Raw genomic sequence first — 21,415 nt, 5'->3', positions numbered from 1 at the left:
CTGATGCTGGTAGTAGGACGACGGTCAAACGCTCGTTTGCGTGCCTTCATTTATAAAAGTTCAACAATATTTTCAAAGAATGTTGCAAATTGTCAACTTGATAATTCCAAAAAAAATACTCCAAATAAACTATGAATGTGCTAAAGTCGACAAAGTCGCATAGAAATTGCTTATTCCAGAGCAGAATTTACCGGTCTAAACTGTATTCTACTTCACTCCGATTATGTCTCTGACATTACCCACCCATCTTTTTATTATATAATTCGCTTATTTTATATAAAAGACCAAAAGCTTCGTTCGCGTTAGCTAAACGAAGCTTTTGGTCTTTTATATATTTCCATGATAAAACATTAGTGGTTGCCCAACAGATCTTGTGCGAGCGACCGACTAGCGATAGCGCGTTGATACCTGTTTACTAGGCTGAGAAATATTTTTCTTTGCCAACAGCGACTTGGTGGTTGTGCTTTTCTATATCGTATACTTTTGTGTCACCAGCGTCGTTACTGCCATGTTCATGTTCGCGGACATCTGATTTCATTCTTGTTTCATTCCCTTACGGGTCGCAAGTGTGGACATTCTCAATGATGTTGCTGGCTGTTAATTTTGAGCTTCTTGACGCAGCTTCTGCCGTTAATACTACCTGGACAGCAGCCACAAATTTGGCAATTCTTTGTGGTTCAGGTAATGGTATTGGTGACTATGGTTCGCTATGAAAAGATGTAATGTGTATCAGTGATACTATCGCATTATGTTTTGTACGTGCAGGGTCAGGTAGTGGATAATGGGTCGGTCCACCTAGATTCTCACCACAAAAACACCATTTGAAATACGGAGAATTACTTCCTAGATTTATAATAAATTCCATTTCTTCCAAATATGATATGAATCTTTTAATAGTCGCGGTGCAAGTAAGTGGTAGCCGAGCATTGATATTCTCTATAATTTTTTACAAAATTCAAAACTTTTTGAGCGACTTAGTGGAATGTCACAATTAATCGTCTTGTTATTATATATTATTATAATGGAATTAAACGGAAGACATCTGACTTTAGAGGATAAATTGATATTCTTGTGATCCATATATATGGGAGTCTTAATTATAGCTGCGTCACAGAAATCACATGCTGCAAGTTATTATGCAAGATGACTGATTTGGCCTAGGCTAATTTGTTGAACGCCATCAGCACTGAATGCCTGGTACAACTCACGCATGCCTTATGCGAAAAGGCCGAAAGTTAATAACCTCCGTATTAGGCTGGTGCACCACTTCTTGCTTCTGCGACTGACTCATCTCGACAGATCACCATAGCAAGAATGAAAGTAACAGTTTCTTCTGTCCTTCGGATAAGCCACACAATATAAAAGGAATTGTTTTGTCACACTCAGCATACTGAGTAGGTATCGCGACCGGTGTCTTAAAACGATGCAGGAGAGTTGTGTCATTTTCAATTTAAATTTGTGTGCGTTTTGCTTTTTATTTCTATGATTTTGTTAAAGGAAATCATCTTATCGTGCCTTACTAAAGAAAGTCTCATTTGATCAAACTTACCCGGTGAATAAAGATACTCCGTTTTACGGTTCCTTTAGTGAAAGACGATTCTTGAACCAAAACTTCTCCTTCCTGTACAAGGCGAGAGAAATTCATATAATTGCTGTAGATTATTTTGTCCTATTCTACTAAACCCTTTGGTTCATAAACGACTGCGTCGAACTCTTAAGGAGGTACTAGAAACATGGTCATCAATTAAATCTCGCGATTTGCGAAAAACAAACGTCCACTGTATTGCTTGGGGCAACGAGGGCAAGACCCACGTAGACGACGTTGATGTTCTGCCCTCTCGTTTTAAGCGTCTCCCTGCACGTCACTTCGAACCTCCAACATTCGAAGATCACATGTTCTGGTGTCTCCTCGACATTCTCATACTCCCGGCACATTGGGGACGTTGCGTGCCCAAACCATTGAAGATACTTCCTGTAGCTGCCGTAGCCCGAGTGGATTTGTGGCAGGTGGAAGATCCCCTCTCCCTGCTTTCTATTGATTCGCGTTGAACAGGTTTGGAAATGACGGGCAGTGCGTAAGCCTCTCGTACCTGAAGGCATAAAATAGACCCCACTTGCGGTCCTTAGCTTCCTGCCCAGTAACTCCTAGCCCTGGCCTCCTCGTGGCGTCGACTGGGATACGAGTAACCTTAGTGAAGATCGGGTAACCAACCCCGGTGGGAACTTTGGTCGTATGCTGGCAGGGAAGGGGGGGTTACCCTTCTTCGGAAGGTGTAAACCTGTCCTGGTGCCCAGGTGGGACCTTAAGCAGTCCTGGCACGATGGCCCACCGGCGAGACAGGTGGTTGGCGTAGGCCCTATAAGCCACCCCTTAAAAAACCCACATAACGAACAATACAGAAGAGAATACGACCCAGAACAATCGGCAACGACCCAGGCGACGAATAAAGGATCACGATTGGAAACTCGGAACATGGAACTGCAGATCGCTCGGCTTCGCAGGATGTGACAGGATAATCTACGACGAGCTACACCCCCGCAACTTCGATATCGTGGCGCTGCAGGAACTTTGCTGGACGGGACAGAAGGTGTGGAAAAGCGGGCATCGAGCGGCTACCTTCTACCAGAGCTGTGGTACAACCAACGAGCTGGGAACCGGCTTCATAGTACTGGGCAAGATGCGCCAACGTGTGATCGGGTGGCAGCCGATCAACGCAAGGATGTGCAAGTTGAGGATCAAAGGCCGTTTCTTCAACTACAGCATCATGAACGTGCACTGCCCACACGAAGGGAGACCCGACGACGAGAAAGAAGCGTTCTACATGCAGCTGGAGCAGACATACGACGGTTGCCCTCTGCGAGACGTGAAAATTGTCATCGGCGACATGAACGCATAGGTAGGAAGGGAGGAAATGTACAGACCGGTGATCGGGCCTAACAGTCTGCATTCCGTATCAAATGACAACGGCCAACGATGTGTGAACTTCGCAGCCTCTCGTGGTATGGTAATCCGAAGCACCTTCTTCCCTCGCAAAGATATCCACAAAGTCACCTGGAGATCACCGGACCAAGTAACAAAAAATCAAATCGACCACGTTCTAATCGACGGTAGATTCTTCTCGGACATCACAAACGTCCGCACTTATCGCAGTGCGAATATAGATTCGGACCACCAGCTGGTTGCAGTATGCTTACGCTCAAAACTTTCGACAGTGCATAGCTCTCGTCGAAGCCGAACGCCGCGGCTAAACATCGAGCGGCTACAAGATGGCAGAGTGGCTCAAGAATACGCGCAGCAGCTGGAAGTGGCACTACCAACGGAAGAGCAGTTAGGCGCAGTTGTCCTTGAAGATGGCTGGAGAGATATCCGATCCGCCATAGGTAGCACCGCAGCCACTGCACTAGGTACGGTGGGCCCGGACCGAAGAAGCGACTGGTACGACGGCGAATGCGAGCAGTTAGTCGAAGAGAAGAATGCAGCATGGGCGAGAATGCTGCAACACCGCACGAGGGCGAACGAAGCGCGATATAAACAGGCACGGAACAGGCAGAACTCGGTTTTCCGGACCAAAAAGCGCCAGCAGGAAGACCGAGATCGCGAAGCGATGGAGCAGCTGTACCGCGCTAAAGACACACGGAAATTCTACGAGAAGTTGAACCGCTCGCGCAGGGGCCACGTACCACAGGCCGACATGTGCAGAGATACAAACGGGAATCTTCTCACGGACCAGTGTGAGGTGATCCAGAGGTGGCGGCAGCATTACGAAGAACACCTGAACGGCGATGCAGCAGACGACGAGGATGGCACGGTAACGCACCTGGGAGCACGCGCGGAAGACATTACACTACCGGCTCCGGATCTCCAAGAAATCCAGGAGGAGATTAGCCGGCTCAAAAATAATAAAGCCGCTGGGGTTGACCAAATACCAAGCGAGCTACTAAAACACGGTGGCGAGCCACTGGCTAAAGCGCTGCACTGGGTGATTACCAAGATTTGGGAGGAGGAGATTTTACCGGAGGAGTGGATGGAAGGTGTCGTGTGTCCTATCTGCAAAAAGGGCGACAAGCTGGATTGCTGTAATTACCGAGCAATCACCCTGCTGAACGCCGCCTACAAGGTACTCTCCCAAATACTATGCCGTCGACTATCACCAATTGCAAGAGAGCTCGTGGGGCAGTACCAGGCGGGTTTCATGAGCGAACGATCCACCACGGACCAGGTGTTCGCTCTTCGTCAAGTACTGCAGAAATGCCGCGAGTACAATGTGCCCACACATCATTTGTTCATCGACTTCAAAGCCGCATACGACACTATCGATCGAGATCAGCTATGGCAGATTATGCACGAGTACGGATTCCCGGACAAACTGACGCGATTAGTGAAGGCGACGATGGATCGGGTGATGTGCGTAGTACGTGTCTCAGGGACGCTCTCGAGTCCCTTCGAATCACGCAGAGGGTTACGGCAAGGTGATGGTCTCTCGTGTCTGTTATTCAACATCGCGCTGGAAGGTGTAATAAGAAGAGCAGGGATCGACACGAGTGGTACGATTTTCACAAAGTCCGTTCAGCTACTTGGCTTCGCCGATGACGTTGATATTATTGCACGAAACTTTGAGAAGATGGAGGAAGCCTACACCAGACTGAAAAGAGAAGCCAAGCGCGTTGGACTTGCCATCAACACGTCGAAGACAAAGTACATGATAGGAAGAGGTTCACGAGAAGAGAATGAGAACCGCCCGCTTCGAGTTTGCATCGGTGGCGACGAAATCGAGGTGGTTGAAGAGTTCGTGTACTTGGGCTCACTGGTGACCGCCGACAATGATACCAGCAGAGAGATTCGTAGACGCATCGTGGCAGGAAATCGTGCTTACTTTGGCCTCCGCAAGACACTTCGGTCGAACAGAGTTCGCCGTCGTACGAAGTTGACCATCTACAAGACGCTGATTAGACCGGTAGTTCTCTACGGGCACGAGACCTGGACCATGCTCGTGGAGGACCAACGCGCACTTGGTGTCTTCGAACGGAAAGTGCTGCGTACCATCTACGATGGAGTGCAGATGGAAGACGGCACATGGAGACGGCGAATGAACCATGAGTTGCATCAGCTGTTGGGGGAGCCGCCCATCTGTCCTACCGCGAAAATCGGACGACTACGGTGGGCCGGGCACGTAGCCAGAATGTCGGACAATAGCCCGGTGAAAACGGTTCTCAATTGCAATCCGACCGGTACAAGAAGACGTGGCGCGCAGCGAGCACGATGGATCGACCAGGTGGAAGACGATTTGCGGACCCTTCGCAGATTGCGTGGCTGGCGACGCGCGGCCATGGACCGAGTGGAATGGAGGAATCTTTTGTATACGGCACAGGCTACTTCGGCCTTAAACTGTTAATAAAAAAAAAAAAAAAAGGTTTGGAAAGAGCCGTCAGGTCCACCTTCTCTTCTCCGTATTGTCCCATTTCTATTGCCACCTCGCCATCGAATCAATTGTTAACATCTTCATCGCGTTTCTAGTGTTTCTCCGATTGTAGTATTCGATATCCTCCGCCAGGGTGATCATCGCGGCGATAACGCATACTGCCTCCGATGATATTGTTCTGTACGCGCTGGCGACTCGTACTGCCATCAACCAGAACGTCCTGTTCAGCTTTTTGTGATTCCGCTTGATTTTCAGCGCCGCAACCCAGGCAGGAACCCCATATCGTAGTATCGATGACGAAACACTAAATAGCAGTCGTCTCGTGCTGCTTCTCGGACCGCGGACATTTGGCATGATCCTCGCTGTTGCGTTCGTTGTCTTCGCCGACTTTTCGCAGATATAGTCGACGTGGTTGTTAAAACTAAACCGATAGTCGATTATCACTCCCAATTGCTTCAGTGTACGCTTCGATGCAAACACGCGCCCTCCGACGTCAATCTGCATCCATTAAACCATTGTTTGACCCCGCTGATCCAGTTCCCGATCGCATCTATTTACTCCGTCACAGACACCTCCACTTTTTCAAGTGTCTCACTAATCAACGTTCCAAAGAGTTGGACCGAGAATGGAGCCTGAGGAACACCCGCTGTCACTCGCATTGTTTTCGTTCGTCTTGTATAGCAACACTGTTCTCAGGAAGTATCTCTTCATGATCTGGCATAGATAATCGGGAATCCTTATTCTGTGCCGCACTGCAGCGATGGCTCCCCAGCTAGCGCTGTTAAATGCATTCCTCACATATATCGTGACCACATCGCAGTATCGATCTCCTTTTCGTTTCCGTTTAGATGCCTTCTTGCATCCATTGTTGATGCTCCTTTGCGGAATCCGAACTGCATCTTTTGGAAACCCGCGCTCGTCCTCCGTGCATTTCGTCATTCTGCTAAGGATGATTTTTACTAGCAGTTTTCCGAGTGTATACAGAAAACTTATAGGCTTATACTGCCCATGATCGCATATCAGTCCCATATAGATAAACCCGTAGAAAACGGGACAAATATGCGATCATGGCCAGTATTTGAGGCCGGATCGCCCGGTAGCTTCCCTGGCTTTAGCAGCAACACCAGCTCTCTACCTTCTACATTTCGGAGTAGCTGCCGTCATTTATACAATTCTGCGGCACCATCCTGAACATGTCAGGGCAAGCCAGGAATGCAGACGTTTGATATTCCATCCGGACCGGGGGCTTTCTTTCATTTCAGTCGCTTCGATGCTTCTGCGAGCTCAACGTTAGTCTATTTCCGATCATCCGTGTTGTTTCTTCTTCTCCGCCGTACGGTGTCGGTTCCCCAACGATTATCTTTAGTTTACTCGGGCATATTTCGGCTGGCGTCAATGGGTCCTTCATTTTCGCCACCACGACTCGGTACGCTTCGCTCCAGGGATTGGCGACTACTTCTCGGCACAGCTCTTTGTGGCAATCTGACTTATTACGGTTGATCTCTTAGTTTTAAAGCGGCCCTAGCTTCCCGAAACGCTGCCTTGCGCACTCCTCTATCCGGCTCCGATGCTGCTCTCTGGTTCTGAGACAACCAGCGCGTAGCATACTGACCATCTCGTTCAGGGCCGACGAAACACTTTTTTCCCGGGTGGGTAGTAAGATTCGGAAAAAGTTCTCCCCATACTGACGAAAATACTGATATGGCGTGAAAATGCCCTGATAATATCTGGTGGCTTTTTTTTTATCACCAAGGCTGCATGTCCGACGGCTCAACGAAAATGTGTTTGTTGTATACAGATACTACAAATGTTCCACAGCTAAGTACCAATCACTCCATTCTTTTAAATTTCGTTGCATTAGTTTTCCGTTCCCTGCTATAAAACCTTTCTTTCGCGAGTACTGAAGCGCGCATGATAGTGTCTCCGACGACCGACGCTGGGAAGAAAAGTTAAAGAAAGCACCGGCCACGACTAATTTCTACGCTTTCTACGCTTCTTCTAATGTGTCTATAAGTTTTCGAAAGAGGAGAATCTTTTCCTCCCCTAAGTTTCCTGAAAGTCTGCTTCAAAACCGAAGAAAATGGCTACTGGTCTCGGAAAATCTACATAGGATATCCAAAACTCCAAGTGTCTCTTTTCATTGTATATTATTTTCTTAGGTTTTACACAATGCTTTTGGTTTGCTTCCGACGTAGATCTTCCACAATTTTAACATTATTCGCCATTGCTGAGAAATCAATATTAAGGAGCGTTTTGGGGATCAAAACGTGCTACTATTTCAATCGGATTAGCCTTTGCTCGGTACCAGATATTGAAGTTTTCGCTTGTTAAATACGAATCATAGCAAAGATTTACGGATTTTTTTAAAATACATTGCACCTCAGCTGATTCTAGAAGACTTCACCTCCCACAGTATGCCATAAGTTTGTCTTCATTCTGATAACCGATCTATCTTACTGCATGATATTCGCGACAATTTCAAATTTCAATATCACCATCTTTAATAAAGTAGGAATGACACGAATGCCTACCAGCGCGTTAGATTTATCGTTATACTTTACCTCAGTAGTACGCCCATTGATTGAAAGAGCTACGCGTCCACTATATCCGAAACAATCGAATCAAAATAAGAAATTCCTCCGGTGGAAGTGTACAACGTTTTAAGTGGCTTATTTCTCTACACTGTACACTTAAACGAATACCCGGTACGAACATCCGTGGACGGTTTCTAACTCCGTTGTGGACAGAGAGTGCTCAGAATTGTATGTGAAAAGGTCTTATGGGGACTTTTTGAACGTCGCATCGCCCAAATTTTTCCGAATATATGCGACGTTAGAAACGCAAATGAATAACTTAATGAAAACTGAAAATCGCAGTTATTGGCACTGGTTCGTCAACGAATTAACGAGAGAAACAATATTTCGTCTGGTAGCTGGACCCTACGTTGTGTACTCGATTCGACTGTTGATCGGAATAGACGGAACTAAGAATCCTTTATCGGCGACAGCAGCATTCCATGTAGATTCACATTCAAATTATAGACGTTTCGCGATGAAATTATAATAATGTATATAAACGTAATAATTGTTCTTCAAACACACATATTTATCTGAGAGCAAAGATACTCGCGCTAAGCGTTTTCCCCATAAAACTTATCGTTTTATATTTACCTACGACCATGTCCACATCGTTACAGTTCCAAGTAGGCGCTTCGATCGATGGAGCATGGAAAGCACTCTGTGTTTCTCCTGCAGAAAATATGGGTGTTCCTAGATTCTTTATGTTAAAATCGTTCCCGACTACTTGATACAAATATTAGTTCGAGTTCTTTTGCATTGTTCTATTCCGGGTATTGAGAAAAGTGGCACTTAGATTAGAATGGTAATGAGAAGGCGGACACCTAGGCATTAGAAGGTAATATGGTCGGTGTTAAGTCAGACCGGACCAAGTCGCAAAACATCAAAAAATGAGTTAATGATAACACTGGATAAAGAATTTCTTGATCTACATTCCACTTTTACCAGATTTGAAATATGAAACAATAAACAAGAATTATGGTAAAAATTATTTTCCAATTATAATGTAAAGGATGCTGCGATACAAACTTAAAGCGTTTTTCTCGAAATCAATGCACTGTCACTTAGTCCGGTCTGACCCAACACCGACCATATTTGTGAAAGATCGGGCAACTTTAACGAATTTTTCAGTATTTCTTGTCAGAGTACGCTCGAAGATGGGCAAATTCTGTGGAATAAGGGAAGTTTTGGAATCCCAAAGGCATCAACCAACCTTGGTTGAAAAGGAAAGATGAAAGTCGTAACTTCCTTCGGGTGGCATCTCGGGACATGTCCATTAATTATACGTTGAATGCGCATCTCCGGCGTGTTGGGGTCGTGGAGAGTGTTCTCTGTGCTTGGGGTGACGGCTATCGCGACATTAATCATGTTGTCTGGTCATGCGCCTAGTGTTCTACCGCCGGATCTCTGTTAAACGAATCCCTTTGGCCTGGTTCTATTCCGAGATGTTCTGACTATCCTCCAAATTTATTTAAATCTTCTCTTTTAGTTCACTTTCTAACCTGCAAATGTGATCCCAAGAGTTCCCAGCGGATCCAAGGAGGCCAGTCGGCGATCCGGTTCATGATGTCCTGATAGTGATCTTTAGTTTGCCACAAATCTACAAGTTTATTTTTTTTTCCTTGCCATTTTTGTTCGCCCTCTCCTCGATTTCACTGAAACGGTCTCTGCCAATGATGTTAGAATCAACAATCTTTTGCTTTCTTTGTAGAAAGTCTATTGATTGTCTAGTGATTGTTTCTCCTTGTTTCAATTTTTAATCAAATGATTGTTCATGTTGAAAAAATAAGAAATATATATCTTGCCCTTAAAAATATTTCTAACTGCTTCCCACAGTATGAATAAAATTGTATTAATATTTTTTGTCTATAAATCTGAACTCCTTGTTTTAAGATGCAGATGTGTCAAAATGGATTCCCATGAGAATGTATATAAAATGATTCCAAATTTCAAACAAATCCTCATTGTTATCGCATAGTCTGAAGAAAATTAAATTGGAAAGCAAATATTTGTATCTGAATAAAAATATGAAATTATTTTACATCGAGTATTTCAGACGCAAGAATGTTGTGCGCAAGACACATACGTGGTTAATCTAAGGTTTTGGTGTATTCCAAGCTTTCGAGTGGGTAATTCCCCGTTTGGTAATATCCGAGTGGGTAGTACTACCCATACTACCCACGCATTCCGCCAGCCCTGATCTCGTTCCACCAGTAAGCTGGACGTAGACTATTGCGTGACTCCGATTTTCACGGCATTGTGGCGCTAAAAGCCATCATAATGCTTCTAATTAGATCAGCCGCAGCAACGTTCCCTGTCCTGCTGTTTAGCCGAAAAACCTCAACGAAGAAGTCTTTGTTTAAGGCTTTCGTCTCCCACTACGATACCTGGTGGTCGCTATGGGTATACTTGTCGCATACTCTACAGTCCATGGTCGCCGACAGTGAAGGATTGCTGAATCTGACGTCGATGATGCACTCCCTCTCATCTCTTCGAAATGTGCTAACGGAACCTTCATTGCACACGGCTAACTACACTTGAGCTTCCTGCAGGATACACACTCTTGTGTTTGTTACTCTACAGATTCACTCCACAGCCCAGCCATTGAAACCACCACCAATAATTACGGCTTTCGGCCGATCAACTGCTCGGTTAATTGCTCCAGCATTAGGCTAAACTGCTCCATTGTTCATTGTTGGAGGCATGTAACAGCTGCACACGAAGACGCTGTTGATTTTGGCGATCACGAAGCCTTTGTATGAGTGTTCTACCACTTCATGAATGGGGAATCTGCCCATAACTTGTATTGCAGCCGTTGCCGATTAATTCGCCACCACGTTACCATTATCAAGAAGGAATTGATTCGACTCTGCAACCAAAGCAACGTCACACATTGTTTGCTGTGTGGTGCACATGACCGTTGGCTTCAGTCCTCTTGATAGGAGGGCAGTCTTTCGCAAGATGCCCGTCTCCTTGCATTTCTAGCACCACCACCAAGTACTTAACTGTCAGAATTTTCGTCTTTTGTGGGGTATTACTCACCCCACTCTGATTTGGCTGTTGCTGCTGCTTCTCCTCCTCCTACTTTTACTGAATAACTTCAGCTGCTGCTGATGGTGGTGACCTCACCAAAGCATCTCTGGCGAACGAATTCGCCGCGCCTGCTCCATATGTGCGGGTTTCTTACTACTCCATTTGGTTGGGTCCCAACTCCGCGCTGCTATCTCTACTCGTTTTACGTAGTCGCCTCTTGTGATCCATGCAAGCAAGGAGGTCATGCTAGCGTTGACAGTATCCTTCATGGGGAGTAGTGTTCAGACCCAGTTCGGCCTAAAATCGGGAATAGTCCATCCGAACCTAGTACCACCAACTATTGATGACGAATTTTGAACGTACCCGGAGACCTGCTTAGATTTTAACGGAACTGAGGCAGCCGTTTTGTTAGCCCAATTACCATTTCAAGTTGGTGTCATCCTTCCTTACTCAGGGAGTAGAACAGTATGCCCTGTCAGCCCAAAGTCGCCGTCCAATTTGCGATCCGTGTCCTGTCCGTTGACGTTCGTCAGGGATAGTATGCCGTTATCAGGATGTTACTGGTGTTGATCATGATGGGCCGGTAGGACGTTTTTATTGCTGAATTACTGGAATCTTAGAATCTTGGGAGAAGCGGCCCAAATTCGCTTCGTCGGAGTTGATTTCAGAGTTATGGCTTTTTTAGAGGTTTAGCAGAGCCCAATGCTGCCCCGGGGACACCACACAATCGCCAATGGTATTACGGATGTTAGATCTTGTTAGTAGGAAAGAAAGTGGGTTGTGGTTGTGGGATGATTTACATACGTATTAGATGCAATTATTTGATTTTTATATATAGATGTGTTATGTTGGATGGATCTTAGCAGATGCTATCTAGACATTCCGATTCAAGACTTCAAATACCAACAGAAATATCCTACAAAACGCGAAAAAAATATAAAACTGAACAGAATCATTTGTTTCCTTTCTTTCAGCTCTCATCCAGCCAGATCCAGTCCCAGGTTCAGCAGCAATCCTCCGCCGCCATCTCGTCGGTGTCCTCCGCGCTAGCAGCCGCCGGTGGTCCCTCCTCCACGGCGCTCGCCTCCGCCGTGATAGCCGTCGGAGGAAGTGGGAACCTTCTGTCCTCCAGTCCGCAGCAGCAACAAACACCACCGGACACACCTCGTTTTCCACCGGCCATATCGGTTCAACGTCTAGCACCGCAAGTGCAACGCCAAATCCGCGAAACGCAGGAACTGATCAAGGATTCCTGTTCGCAGCTGTACGCCACCAACTACGGCAGCCCCGGGCCACCTCCGATGGCACCGCTGAGAAGCAACGCGGCTGCCGCGGCCAATGCCGTTGCGGCGGCTCGAGCAGCGGCTGTGGCTGCTGCTTCAGCCGCTCGACGACCACCACCGCCACCCTCGTTGGACACCCAGTATTCGCAGGAACTTTCGTGATATCTAGACAAGTAGTGAATCCATTATAGCGTTAGCAATTATTATTATTATTACTACCATCAACTATTCATTCGTTACGACTCGGTTTAGATGATTTGTTGAGTCCATCTAGCAACTGATGGACTATATGTGTTTCATCTGTAGCTCTTGTAGAAAACATCCCCGAATTCTAACCCAATGGCGCATCGCAGAAATTGAACGTTCGAACGCTCCTTCTTTGGTGATATAGTAAAAGACAACTATGAAAATAAGGCGAATGGGACGTGGCAAACAATTTAATTTTAAGTGTTCATGTTCGGCATTTGATTCCGGTGGCAAATCAATTGAAAAAGTGGAAATATGTGGAAAAAAATTAAATAAATAGTGATTTATTATTATTTTAATATTTTTATACAAGTTCCAACTGAGTACAAAACACTACCAAGGCGAGATCGGAAACTAAATTGTTGTCAAACTAGAAAATGCAACATACTCAAATCATCATATTCCACTCCAACTATTTTTTTCTTAACCTTAAACATTGTTCAACAACTTCCAGCGATAGCACCGTCATTTGCCACACCACAAGAAGCTTACACATTTACTGGTCCTTCGTTATGTGACACCGCTTTTCTCCACGGCACCCTCAATAGGTGAAACGCTGTGCTGATTTCCCATAAGAACCACTTTCATTCCATGAGGATTTATGTTTGGTCTAGGTTCGCCTATTCTCTGCGTAGCTTATCGCATGGCAAACATTCCCTCGTGTCAGCCACACAACGAACCGGCTGATGGTACCACACTGTTGTCCAGTTTTTGCGGTATATCTTTCAATTCATGACGTTGAGTAGTTTAATTCCTATTAATGAGGACGCATGAGGTGTGTGTGTGTTTAAATTAGGCTCATTCAATGGGCTTGAATAGTTACTAAGTTTGAATCATAGTTGGGTGCAGTAAAATTTTACCGCTATCTAAAACAGCAGACTCTTCACAAAACAAACAAAAGCACCAAGGCAAATTCATAAAACGTATAAAAATCTGTTTAGTCAGTAAACTTTTTATCTCTTTTTCAGATTAATTCCAATTGACTAAAATGAGGAATTGCTGACTTGCTGACAAATTTAACGAACTACCATTTCTAAGAAGTCTAACTATACGTTTGACTTTATGACAAGTGAGTTTCGTATCGAATTTTTTTTTGCAGAGTACTGATACTTTTGTCACGATTTTTGAGATTTTAGTCACGAGTAGTGTGATTTATTTTCATGATTTTACAATATGAACAGGATCATAAAAGTGTGACTGATTTGCCGTATCTTGTTTGGTGAATTATGTCATGAACACGAATTGTGGCTTTAATTTATTTTTGGTGCTCAGCGTTTTCTTTTTCTGTCCGGACATCGCATTAAACCTTGTAGAATGAATACGATATTCGAGGTCGTAATAGTTTTCTTATATCTGCTGCTCGCACCTATTACTAGACTACAGTATTCTTGGATGTGCAACTTCTACGATTGTTTCGGTCACAGTATTCCTCCTGTTGCCACTTTATCCGCCATTACACTTGTTGTCGCTGCCGCTGCTCTAGTTTACATCGGCCATCTGGCGTTCCAAGTTCAAACACCGTCGTAACGTAAATCAATTTGTTTTCTTGTGCCCAACATTTTTGCACTCAAAGCAAACTGTGGTCTTTTTCGTTTTCTTTGTAATTCCCGAAAAGGCGTCATGGTGGGACCGGTTGGTTTTTACTACGGCTCGCAATGCGATCGGCTGATTCCTCAACATCTTGGAAAATACGCTGGATCTGTTCTCGAGACATTTTATACATTTCCTCCTTGTGAATTACCGACAGCGAAGGACACGTGCTTATACGTATCTGGAATGGCCACGAATAACGAATTGATTACTTCGTTTTGGTGTATAGTCTCTTCCATACTGTCTAACTGCCAAATGAACTCTTGATGAACTGTGAATAGTTTCCTTAGCGATCCGAATCGTTCTATAAAGTGTACAAACAGCATGGCTGTACACCATAATAAGCTTATTTAATATTTGTTGGTTCTATTTGAAATTTCAATTTCAGATATTTACGAAACATCGTTGAAAACAGTGCATTTAAAAATATTCATTTTCCACCTCTTATTTGTTTACATGCACTTCACGCACTGTCAAACTCTGCTTCGTAGTCGCGAATGGATATCTGTTCTCTAAAAAAAAAAGATTTTGTTGACGTTACAACGCAAAAATAATCCAGTTGTAATTATAGCACAGACATAACACTCGAAAACAATGCTTCGTTCGCTTTAACGGTCATTTTAAATATTTATTGGTTGTTGGGACTGTGGCCACATATGGCGCTACTTACATATGAACCAGCATATGGGGGATAGACCACTGGTGAAAAATTATTCCCAAACCTAAAGGGGTGACCGAACAGTAAATGAGGGTTTGGGACAGTGAATAAAAGGTGGAGCTAGTGTTCTGGACAAGTTGCCGAATCGATGTTTTTTGAAGGAATTCCCTCATAGTGTTGTGTCTGTTAGCCTGTGATTATAGTCCACACATCCAATAATAGAAGTTGGAAGCATTTTAAAAAGGTATTTTCAAGTGCAAGGAGGGCCCCGAATACAAATCTGAGCAAAAATATAATTTCACGATAAAATTATAAATATATGCGTTGTTCGTGATGCTACAACGCAGAAAAAAGCAAAATTTCAATCCGTTCAAAAACTTTTGTTAATCAAATATTTGAGAGAAAATCCGTCTAGATGTCATGTTTTAAACTTCGAACAACTTCCTTCAAATACATAAAAATTTAACAATAGTTTCTTGAAATACAATTTTTTTTCAAGAATTCAATACATCTGACTCTGTCCATTAAATTCAACAAACTTCAAAATATTTTTATCGAACATTTTTAGAAATGTCAGAATTTGGATGGCACAACTTTTCAATGGTAACACCACAGATAACAGACGTTTAGGCTAGAACAAAATTTCTTCAAAAACCTGTGTAAACCCACAGACTAACAGACATAACACTCAAAAACAAAGCTTCGTCCGCTTTAACGGTCATTTTAAATATTTGTAGTTGGGACTGTGGACACATTCGAAATTATGGCGCCACTGACATATGAACAAGCATATGGGGGATACACCACTAGTGAAAAATTGTTCCCAAACCTGAGGGGTAACCCACCAGTAATTGAATGTTTGGGACTGTGAATAAAAGGTGGAGCTAGTGTTCTGAGAAAATTGTCGGATCGATGTTTTTTGAGGGAATTCCCTCATAGTGTTATGTCTGTTAGTCTGTGGTAAACCTTCAAATTGATATACGTTGGAAATTCGTGCTTCACTATTGCCATCTGCGCAACTGTTTGCTACACGTGTTTGACAGCTGCATTCTAACTTCATTGTATCGATCACTGCGCCATCTACAAACGTTTGCCAAACGTGTTTCAGACGATTGATTTATTCGGAATTTCAGTAGCGGGTATTTACACACGTTTCAAATCGAGCCTAAACGTCTGTTATCTGTGGTAACACTATTGTAATAATAAAATATTATTGAGCCTGGATGTTCAATGGCCAATTCAAACTGGATCGATTAATGTTCTGGTTGCAGTTCAAAACTGGAAAGCCCAGCAGCGACAATCGTATTTTCGCTGGGTCTAAATAATGGAATCACATCGGAAGTAGTGCACATTTTTCGTATAATGATGGACTATAATGCGCACTACTTTCGACGTCGTGGATTAGCATTGAACAAGAGAAAAAACGATTGTGGCTGGTTGGATTTTCCAGTTTTCATTTGGATCGATAATTCCATAAGCTTTTTTGACGTAGGACTACGTCTTTGTTTTCGATGTGGGGGTGCACTTTGCAAATTCTACAAAAATGGTATGTAACGAAAAGTCGTCCAATTTTAAACGCATATAATTCAGCCATCTCACGATAAATACTTCTAAGAATTGATCCCAAAACATAAACCCAAAGATTTTTGATATCATATAAAAATTTCTATAATGTACAACCTAGTGAAAATATCGCGCATTTACACACAGAAGATAGTGCTTCCTTAGTCCGGCACGACAGATTTGTGTACCTAGCGCGCTACGCTGCTATGCATGACGTCATCATCGACTATTTAAAGAACTTATTTGGCCAAAACAAGCTGAGTTGCTTGTTGAACGGCAGGCGGACCAGATCACTGCACTGTGTGTTTTCACAGCCAGTGTACCTGAATTAGAAGTCCACGACTAAGCTTGTCCGTTCAAGGACTATGCTTTCTTTTGTGTTGTGCTCGTTTTCAGCACACTTTTATGTACCATCTCGAATACAATTATTCGTACACAAAATCGCTTGTACATGCGAGCTCCATTTGCAAACACGATTAACATAGTGTCGTAGTAATAGCTGTCACTTTCGCTCTACCCATCATCATCAGCGTTAACTCATTTTGCTTTGCGTTCAATGTTTGAGGCGAATGTGTAAGCAGGTATATCTAATTTGTTAACAGGGTTACGATATTCACAGATTTTTCTGCAATATCACAGATTTTTTTTCACAATTTTTGATCATAGATTCTTTTTTACAGATGGCAGATTTTTGGCATTTTGATGAAAATTTCACCGATTTTTGGAAATATTCGGCCCTATTCTGCGCGGCGTGTGACGTGAGACGACTAATCTCACCTCACTCTACGTGAATTTTCTCACCCAATTCTGAAGAGTCACTTCGGGTGACGTGAGACGCCCATTTAACCGCAATGGGGAATCTCACCTCACCAGAGTCGACTCTCAGAATAGGGTGAGAAAAGTCACGTAAAGTGAGGTGAGATTAGTCGTCACACGGCGCGCAGAATAGGGCCGATTGTGATTTTTCGGAAATTTATCACAGATTTTTTGACCGAAGCACGGATTTAAATGTGGTATTCCTGTTTGTAAGCGGTTGCATACGTAACCTGCACGACAGCAATATGTACTTTCGTTGCGCAAAGACGAAAACTTTCTTAGCAACAAATTTATGCGGATCGATGGAAAGCACAAAGAAAGTTTATTATTTACATTCGATCAATTCATTGATTAATTTCCACTTCACGTGATTCATTTCCACTCAGTCTATCCTATTTTGATTCTGCTAATAGATACCTACATATTACAAATCCTATTTATGAATGAATGCACTGCCACTCGAAAAACCGTTGCAAAAACGCATATATAAAATTGTTATCGATTTTTGTATATTTATAGTTTCGATATATTATTAAGACCACTGCATTCGCTACATTTGTATGCATACTTTAGGAATGCTATAATAATGGCAAAATATAACTAGAAAGCTTGGTGCGATTATATTTTCTAAAATTTGATTTTTCTTCGCCGGTCTGGGTTTTTTTTACCACACACAATCGAAAAGTTTTTACAATTTTTAAAAGCTGATCTTGTGCTATAAAGATTTAGTTCCAGATATTAGTTCGGTCACGGTTTTCTGTCTTCTTTCTTCAAATCTTCTCAAATAAGTTTAATCGGATTCGATCACCTACTACAAATGAAATGATCTGATAACCAAGAAGGTTTGGTCCAATATGTAACATTCGATGTTGATTGGTTGCGCTTAAACTATGCGTATGAAATATATTTGATTTATTATTACTCTACATGTACTAAGAAAATAAATATTTCACATTAAGTAGTATAGTCCCACGTCTATATTCGATGCGGCAATCCAAGCCGGTATGTCAACTAGCATGGTTCTCACCTAGGGTTGCAATTTCTGGAGATGCTGAGACCCGGATATTTTCACTGAAACGGGAGGGGGGAATGAACTTTGAGTGGAACTAGACAAAAATTGGAATCAAAGCGATTGTTCGACATTTTATACCGCTTTTTATTACCTATCGAGCGAAAAAGAGACAAGTAATATTAATCATTTCAGAGAAAAAGAGACAAGTAATATTAATCATTTTCATTTGTAGTAGGTGATACTCTTCCATTCTTTTTGTAAGTCGTCAAAAAGTAGAAAATTACTAAAAAAATCTCACAATCACTGTAGTATTATGTTTTTGCCATTCTTCCATGACGTTAAAATAAAGCTGTACATTTTTTTACGTTTGAGAACAGTTTTGCTGGTTTAATCAAGTGTAGCTGTGTGCCAAGACTACAAAAGCACCAGCTACTCTCGCTGTGGAGGATAAGTCGAACGAGCATTGCTCCCATTCACAACTAACAGGAAAATGAGAGCAAAGGAGGCAGGATAGCGGCATCACATGGGAAGCACTATGTGGTGTACGTTATTCATCACCAGAGGTCCCAACAAAGGTGCAAACTGATCTCCCTAGCCAATAGTTAAGGGTCGTTACAGGAGTAGCAACAACACCGGAAAAATTCGTTTGATATTGATGTAGCCAGTTGGATTAGAACAAATCCGCCATACTTTGGTGCAGCTGCGGATAAGTACGACTAATAGTGAAGCGATTTCGTAAAATTGCAGCAAAATATTTTTTTACGCCATTTTGGGCGACTTAGTGTGATGCAAAATTTCAATTATAGCATATTGTGAAATATTACTTTTCTTAATTTACAGCAAATTTTAATTTGTTTTTCATGTTCATTCATTTTTGAGGACGAAATCAGCAATATTTGATGAACCACCTTCAAACGAATGGTTAGTCGATGAAAATAGTAAACTTAGACTTTTTAAATATTTTGCAAAGAATCACACCAAAAAATAATGAAATTCAAACGACATGTAAATCAATACGAATGTAAACATACAACGATTGAATCCAAAATTTGATTGAAAATTACGTTAAAATCAGTTGAAGCATCAAATAGCATACAATTTTACACTTTCATTCGTGTTATATTACATGTCATTCATTTTACAACAGTATTCGAGTAAAAATACATTGAAGTGCATTGGTTTTCAGTTTAAAGAAACTGTAATATTCAATCCACGTGTAAAATTATAATAAAATTCGTTGAAGAAAACACGAAAATTCGTGTGTATTTGTGGTGGAACTTAATTTTACATTTATATTGATGCTCCAAATATGTGCATGAAAATAAACTTAAAATCACAAAATATTTTTTTCTGTGATGAATTAATTCCAAAAAAGTTGAAATTATGCTTCTTCCCACCAAACCCGAAGAAGTTGATGAAAAACCCGGAAGCCCGGAGATCGCTCCCGAAAACCGGCGTCTCCGGGTCAAACCCGGAGAGGTGGCAACCCTATTCTCACCAGAGCTGCCTTCTGGGAAGCCCGCGGAATGTGTCTTATTTACAGCCAGTGAAAATGCGACGATCAACGGAATCAATGGGTAGTGGTGAATATAAATGTCATCTCTGTTCAGGGATCATCCAAAAATGACGTAGCATTATATGGGGGAGGGGGGAGTTTTGTATTTTGTGATGATGTGTGACGACAGGGGGTTAGGGGGTCATGTCATGCTACGTAGCTTTTTTAAAGGGGAATAGAATAGAATTTTTAAAAAAAAAATACGGGGACAAGGGGGGGCAGAGTTACCGTCAAGCTACGTAATTACCAGGGGGGGGTATTTAGAGGTTTGTGACGAAATGCTACGATGGGGGAGGGGGGTGTTAAAAATCACTCAAAAAATGCTACGTCATTTATGGATCATCCCTCACGATAAATGTTCGCCTCCGAAAAGAGACACAGCATTCTGATAAACTGTATTGCACAGTTCACACCAAATCGAACTGCACAGTTTGAAAGTGTGATGAATCAAAAGTGTAATCAAAAGTGTAATCAAAAGTGCAACTCCTTTGATTTGATAGATGTTTGACATTGGAAAGTGTCAAAAACAGATTTCTTGTTTTTTATCAGTGCACGGAACTGCCTCGGCGCACATCAATCGAAAAACCCGTCTGAAACACACATTCGACGTCAACATTTCATAAGGCATTATATACAATATGCTCATGTTGAGAAAATGGCGTCTGAAACATTACCTCGTACATTATATTCCAATTTATGAACAGGAGCTTGATTTAAGGACCAAACAACTCAATGCCGTGTTAAATTAACCCTTTTTCCGAATAATATACCAGATTCATTAAATTTGTTTCATTAAAATTCATTTAAAAATTGTATTTTGAATGATTTTTGCAGATAAATGTTTTGGCCCCTTTTGAAACATCGCACTGGTTTTGTGCCCTCCCCCAGTAGATACAAAACACTAGATTAGGATTATCGCTGGTGTTTTCGTCTCGGAACATGTTTGTTTTGCTTTCCGTATATATCTGTCAAGCTATCAAAAGTCTCTCTAGTAAAAGTCTTTGGTCCGCATTTTTGGTACACGCAGAAAAATATGGCCTGGTTGTAACCACAAACCGTTTAGTTGAACTTCAAATTAGTAAAGCGCAGAGTTTACCTTTTTCATTTCAGTCTCGTTTATTCTGCTGTGATTTTCATGCATTCAAAACCGATTATGTTCTATGCATAAAATTTACAGTAAAATAAACAATAGGCAAACAGAAAAATGATGTGATATATGCTATGAAACAAATTTCTTTGTGACATACTATTGTAATTTCTTTAGTTTTCACATGGTATCTATGAGTGACAGATAATTTTTATGCTCTACTACAAATTGCAAAAAATTATGTGTGAAATCAATATATTCAATATAACGAATTTTCTCGGTGTAAATTTTCGACTGTTATTGTTATGAAATGAATAAGTTTGTATATACCGCACAAGGAAATGAAAATTCATCAAAATTCAGTACAGGTTTAGATAGTTTGTGCATTCTTATTAGTGAAAATACATCAGTCAAGAATGGCCAATGTGTTGCTGGCTAAAAGGAACAAAAATGACTCGTCGCTACGAAACGACGATATTTGGCCTATTTGACAGGTATATCCTGGAATCAAAACAATGATGTTCCTACCACTGATGCCAGCGACAATCCTAATCTAGTGTTCTGCATCTACTCCTC

At 42.3% G+C, this 21,415-nt stretch overlaps 1 protein-coding gene across 1 annotated transcript in view; it reads left to right on the top strand.

Annotated features, from left to right (window-relative positions):
* The window catches only part of LOC131693679 (ras-interacting protein RIP3-like), a 103,055-nt gene extending 83,212 nt beyond the window's left edge, over nucleotides 1-19,843 (top strand). The window contains exon 6 of the mRNA XM_058981718.1: nucleotides 12,004-19,843. Coding sequence (XP_058837701.1) covers nucleotides 12,004-12,474 — 471 coding nt within the window. The 3' untranslated portion in view covers nucleotides 12,475-19,843. The remainder of the gene's footprint in view (nucleotides 1-12,003) is intronic.
* Nucleotides 19,844-21,415: the final 1,572 nt, after the last annotated feature.

The sequence above is a fragment of the Topomyia yanbarensis genome, chromosome 3 (genome assembly GCF_030247195.1).
Source record: "Topomyia yanbarensis strain Yona2022 chromosome 3, ASM3024719v1, whole genome shotgun sequence".
In the NCBI taxonomy this organism is placed as follows: domain Eukaryota; kingdom Metazoa; phylum Arthropoda; class Insecta; order Diptera; family Culicidae; genus Topomyia; species Topomyia yanbarensis.
Note: the sequence above shows the minus strand (reverse complement) of the source record. Positions and strands in the feature narration are given on the sequence as shown.